The sequence below is a fragment of the Prosopis cineraria genome, unplaced genomic scaffold (genome assembly GCF_029017545.1).
Source record: "Prosopis cineraria cultivar Desert tree isolate PC_DT_omini unplaced genomic scaffold, ASM2901754v1 PC2, whole genome shotgun sequence".
NCBI lineage: Eukaryota > Viridiplantae > Streptophyta > Magnoliopsida > Fabales > Fabaceae > Prosopis > Prosopis cineraria.
The window spans coordinates 7,523,967-7,529,906 of NW_026555333.1; the positions used below are offsets into that span (position 1 = coordinate 7,523,967).

General features: G+C 38.5%; 1 protein-coding gene across 1 annotated transcript; it reads right to left on the reverse strand.

Moving 5' to 3' along the window:
* Nucleotides 1–1,774: 1,774 nt before the first annotated feature.
* Nucleotides 1,775–5,639, reverse strand: LOC129303560 (G-type lectin S-receptor-like serine/threonine-protein kinase SD2-5). Its single transcript, XM_054942949.1, has 2 exons — nucleotides 4,871–5,639; nucleotides 1,775–4,735 (listed from the first exon to the last, which is right to left on the reverse strand). The coding sequence occupies exon 2, from the start codon at nucleotides 4,631–4,633 to the stop codon at nucleotides 2,171–2,173; it is 2,463 nt and encodes an 820-aa protein (XP_054798924.1). The 5' UTR covers nucleotides 4,634–4,735; nucleotides 4,871–5,639; the 3' UTR covers nucleotides 1,775–2,170.
* Between the last annotated feature and the right edge of the window lie 301 nt (nucleotides 5,640–5,940).

Below are 5,940 nucleotides of genomic sequence, written 5' to 3' on the forward strand. Positions count from 1 at the left end.
TTTAGTCTTTTCACAAACACCATCTTCTTTGATACTTGTTATCAATATTTTTTTATCCTCATAAAATGTCATTTCAAGATATGGTTAGATGCTTAAGTTACTTAAGTTGCAGATTCTTCCTCTGTTATTGATTACAGAAGCACAAAAGATTCTTCCTTGAATAAGGAGTCTAAGTGTGTAAAGTTGTAGCTTTGAATCCAAATTAGTTTAGATGAGAAACAAGCAACATCTTGCACAAGATGACAATCCAAATTAGTTTAGATGTTTATTTTTTTGCACGCTATCTTAATCTTTTGGAACATGATTGAGCAGATGTTTGCTAACTCTTTCTTGATATATTAATTAATAATAAATCTATAACTAGCAAAGCTGAAGATGAGACTGAATGGTAGAGCTATATTCCCTGAAATTAGTTCTACATATGTTGATAGATGGGTTTAGGGTTATGTATCCTAATGCGCCAACTTACCTTATCATCAATCATGAAGCAGTAAAAACTGCTTATTCTTCCCCACCTGCCCTTTTCTCTCCTCATTCTATGCAAGAAACTTGCAATATATGATTGCCATCAAACATATAAGCCTTCCCAATGCATTATAAGTAAACAATAGAAGTCAGTGAATTTGAAAGGAAGGAAATTTAAAATACAGCATCCCTACTAAATAGAAGTCAGTAATATTTTGCTAGCAAGAGAAATCTTGGTGTGAGGGAAACAATTTATTGTCGTTACTGCTTGTATGTCATCATATTGTAATGACGATATGTTTTAATGTCAAGTAGAACTTGTAGACTAGAGTTTTCTTCATGTTCTAAAATTACATTAATATTTGATAGGATAATTTTGCCATAATGGCAATGCTCTCTTTCTTTCTACGTTGTAGTTGAATCTTGCCTCTTTCTATTTATTTTGTCCAGAAGTATTTTTCATAGATGTGCATATGATGGTGATTTATTCCACTCTTATGAGTAATTTCAAGTTCATATTGTTTTGTTCAAAATATATAAGTTCTTAAGTTGTTCAAATTTTACCTTTTTTATTTTTTATTTTTTTACTTTTCACAGAATCTATGTAATACCACATCATGTATTATGGGTAGAAGAAGACCTCAACATATAAGAACTTTGGTTCATTTTTTCAAAGCACTTTGCAAATTCTTTTTAAATGCTACTCTTTTTGAATCTTAAGTTAGTAATTTATGATTAAATTTTCTTTTCTTTTTCCCCCTTTATATCTACAGCTTCTTGACTATTTAATGGTCTTGTTTTCTAATCAATTGCTATGCAGAAGGGAAAACTAAATTCATGAAAATTTTTCAATGACCTCTTCCTTCCCCCCTCTATATCTATCAGCCATAGCTTTCTATGAAATTGACAAGGCTCCTGAGGTTGAGTATGTATGATAGTAGGTTGCTTCTCTTAGAGTTCTTGAAGCCAAATTATTTAATAGGTAAACTTTTTTCAAATCTCCTCATTCTGTTTTCGCTCCAGCAGATTTTTTTTTTTTTTTATGACATCAATTTGCAGGAAGTAAGGTACATTGCCATCTATCAACCTATGACGGCTTTTTCCTTCTGTTACTCCATTTTATTGATTGATCGTTATTTTTATTTCAACTTATCAACCAACAACAATATAATGTGCTAAAATATTAATTAGAAGTGGATTCATTCTATATTATGTTAGTAACTCTTCTGTCTCAAACCCAACAGAATCTAAGCTAGTTGAGCATATTATATACTCAGTGCAGTTTCAACAGTATCCGTGACACAAGGGATTGATAATTGAATAGAGAAGTCCAAAATGTAATTATGCACAAGTTCAACAAATACGCAGGATGATATAATAGTTGTTGAAATTGACTTGCCTTCTACCTCTAGTAAGTCCTTAATAAGCACAACTTTGCTGTGTCTTTACAAGGACCTATTTCCCTCGAAAGAGAATCTTTTCCATTCCTGGCAATTTTGCAAAACATAAAGCTACCAGATAACATCTTTCAACACAGCTTACATAGCTATAGTGTATTAGATAAGCGGATATTCACATTACAAAACTCGAGTAACCAATCAAAGTATATAAAAATAAAAAAAAGTGTGTGGAACCATATACAAGGATAGCTAACCAAGGTGACGTCCCCTAAAAAAACCGGAAAAAAAAAAAAAACATTTTACCTTTATCTTGGTCCTGAAAGCCTAACAGCTGAAAGATATGCATCACTATTACAGTCTGATGGTCCAGAAGAGGTACCACCTTCACTCATAGATTTGAATAAAGACGAGTAAAGGCGAGAACCCATGGGAGAAGATGGTGGCGGCTTAGGAACAGTAGAGAGACCCTCAAGCATCTGAACAACTTTGGTCATGGAAGGCCTCAAAGACATATCTTCCTGTATGCACCACAAAGCAACTTTGATGGCAATATGAAACCTCTCATCATTTTCATCTATTCTCAATTTTGAATCAAGAAGATTTTTCAACTTCCCTTCTTCCATCATCTTGAAAGCAAAGGTTGGGAAGAAAGATTTGTCTGAAGATTCGTTAGGATCATAGTTTTTCCTTCCCCCAATAATCTCTAGCAACACCATCCCATAGCTGTACACATCACTTTTCTCTGATATAGCATAGTTTGTGATCCACTCTGGTGCAAGATATCCCCTAGTTCCCCTCAGTGTTGTGAAAACAAGGCTTTGTTCGCGATTCATGAGTTTAGCCAATCCAAAATCTGAAACTTTGGCAAGGAAATTCTCATCAAGAAGCACATTTTCTGGTTTGATGTCACAGTGAACAATCTTTGAATCACAGTCCTCATGCAGGTATGCAAGCCCTTTTGCTGTGGCTAAAGCAATATTAAACCTCGTATCCCAATCCAACATGAATTCTCTTTCACTTTTCTTGAATATCCATTTATCTAATGAGCCATTTGCCATAAACTCATAAGCAAGCAGGCGATGAGTTCCTTCAGCACAGAATCCTTTAAGCCTAACCAGATGAAGATGATGAATGCTACCAATGATGCTAACTTCAGCCCTGAACTCTTTCTTTCCTTGGCCTATGCTTTCCAGCTTCTTCACAGCTAGTAGAGACCCATCTGGTAGAACTCCTTTATAAACTGAGCCAAAACCTCCATGTCCAAGTTTCTCAGAGAAGTTCTTAGTAGCTGTTTGCATGTCTTTATAGCTGAAACGGACAGGCATTCCAGTAATATTCTCCAAGAAATTGTCCTCTTCTGAACTCCCTCTTGCAGACTCAGCAAATTTTTGTTTTCTTCTGTAGCATCTAAGTCCCACATAGAGCAGCCCCAAAATGACAAGCAAAGTAGTTATGATAATAACCACCACCACCACAATGTGCTTCTTGCTGCTTCCACTGCCACCTGAAGAGCTAGATCCTCCATTACTCGAGACCTTAATGTAAGAAACAAAACCTAAGTCTGCATCAGAATTCTCAAAGCTTCCTATACTATCCAACAGGAAACAGTTCCCTGAATTATTGTGGAAGAACACCGCAAGACATGAGCAATTTCCTAGACAAGAAGATTTGCAGCCATCCAAATCAGTTTTGGAGAATGGCGAAAGGAATCCAAGAGCGAAGTAACCAAGACCACCATCACCTTGCACGAGTTCTGCGGATACCTTTGAGTCATCACAAGGAGAGACAAGACCTGGTTTGCAATTGGCACCAGATCTCAGAGCCGAAGGGCAACGGCACTTGTTATCATCCGAACATATGTAATAAGGATCACAAGGTTCAGGTGTGCTGCAAGAATCTTTGGGAATCCTTGTTGGCGAGGGATTAATCGAACTTCCACCATTGAGATTAGCGAAAGTGATGAAACCATCACTTCCCAGAACGGCAGCCCAAGTGGAATTTGTGCCCGATGAATCTTCAGCAAAAACGAACTGCCATAACAAGGATTTATTTTTATCATAGAACTTCCATGAGTTTGCAGTGATGGAGGCTGAAGCCACCGCGTTACCGTCTTTATCAATGATTTTGCGGTCATCTTTCTGCAGAGACCAATAGGGCTGTGGGTTCTTAAAACCAGCAGAGAGAACTAAATCACTAGATTTGATCTCCAGAACGTGGGTCAAGTTATTTGGGTTAGGTTTACTGACAAGTTTCATTCCCTCTGTGAATTCCTGCTTTGGCAATAACGTATCAGTTGGATGGCTGAAACTCTGCCAAATTGTACTGTTATCGTTAGCAAGCAACACCAAGTTTCCTGAGTCCTGTAACTCCATTGAAGAAACACCTTTGCCCTTGGTATCTGTAGACCAAACCACGGCGCTTCCTTTCTGTAGAAAGACATTACCGGTTTTGTCGAACACAAACTTGTCAGAATTACTAACAGGGAGGTCTCTGTTTGCTGTCCAAACCACCATGGAATTGTCGCCGTGGACGATTACTAGAAGATATAACGAGTTGTCGTTCGGTGTAGGGATGAAGCCAAGCATAAATTCTCCATTGTCCGATATGAGAAACTTACCGTTTTTGTCAATCCAAGTCATCTGAGAGCCTTGAAACCCAGGAGTGATCGTGCCGATGCTCTGAATGCCAGCCAGAGAGATTTCAGACAAGAGGAGATTAGACAGGCACAGGATACCTATGATATGGATGAATGACCAGGTTTTCTTCATGGCTCCTGTCAAAAGGTCTCAGAAAACCTGCTATTGTTCGGGGAATTTAATGTCGCGAACAAGGAAGAAAATCCTGGAAATCGTAATTTGAAGAATGGGTACCTATTCCTCAGATGATTCACGAGTCAGATTTTCAGCACCAGCCAATAAGCTATTCAACTAAGCGTGTGAAACCGACGACCAGTGCACTAGGGAAGAGAAAGCAGAACTTTTGAAGGGCGATCGAATTTCACTTACTTTTCGGCGCGTCTTGTAACTTGGAGTTTCCCTTGAAGAAAACGAAATCGTGTCCGTCACCGACTATGAAAGAGGAAGTTCGCAACACGAGCAAAGGTAAAATATACAGATGCGATTTTCTTCTCGCCGCGCCAGAATCTTGTTGATGGAGATTCCACGGCGAATGAACAAGGCCAAAATTGATACGGATAAAAGAAGTCGAAGGTCACGAAAGCACAGATATAATAAAGGAGAGGATTGAGACTGAAGAAGGGAGGACGAATGGAAAGAAGACCAGAAGAGACAGTTGAAGGGTACTCTTCAGCATAATTGAGGGGCGTGAGAATGCTTCCCCAACGCAGTAATAGCATTTAATGAAGTGTAGAAGAAGGAAGAATAGAGAAGAGAGCATCAGAAGGTTGACCTCACCAGTCACCCCTGTAAATTTGATAAAATGGCTAAGAGAAGAAACAAGTGGATTTGCAGACGCGTGTGCTGTTGCTGGCTTTGTCTCTCAAGTTCTGTTTGTGCTCCTGTCATACGGAGAGGGGATGAGAGGTCTGGTGTTTGCCTTGTTCTCGAGGGCAGTGGAACTGCTAAACACAAGACGATTTTTCGGTTTGTGGGTTGACCATGGCTTTGACGGATCCAAGAACTCCTTTTCTGCATAAAAACTTGAGTGATCGATGGTTTTGTTTTTCTTTTTTTTGGGGCAGTTTTCTTTTGTTTTGCTACAATATTCTATACATACACAATGCGGCACGCTACCTCAGGGGAGAAAATATGGAAAGGTTTAGTACGGTGCAGAATAGACTGATGAAATAAAAGCAATAACGATGACAGTAATCAGAAAGAAATAAATAAAATATAGATGTGTTGGTTGGAATTGAATTGATGGATTATTATATCATAGTGATTATAAAAATGTGAAGGAGAAGAATGGTTTCGAGCTTTTGGTATGGGTTGGACTGCGAGTATGAGCATTTAGTGGCACAGGTGGGGTTGGGGAAGGTGGGGAGGGAGAGGCATTGATTGAAGGGCATTCCACTTGCATGTATTTATTATTAACGTGTGCCAGAATGAGAGCTGGA

Excerpts from the sequence above, each read along its gene's own strand:
- LOC129303560 (XM_054942949.1), bottom strand. The coding sequence starts at position 4,633 with ATGAAGAAAACCTGGTCATTCATCCATATCATAGGTATCCTGTGCCTG.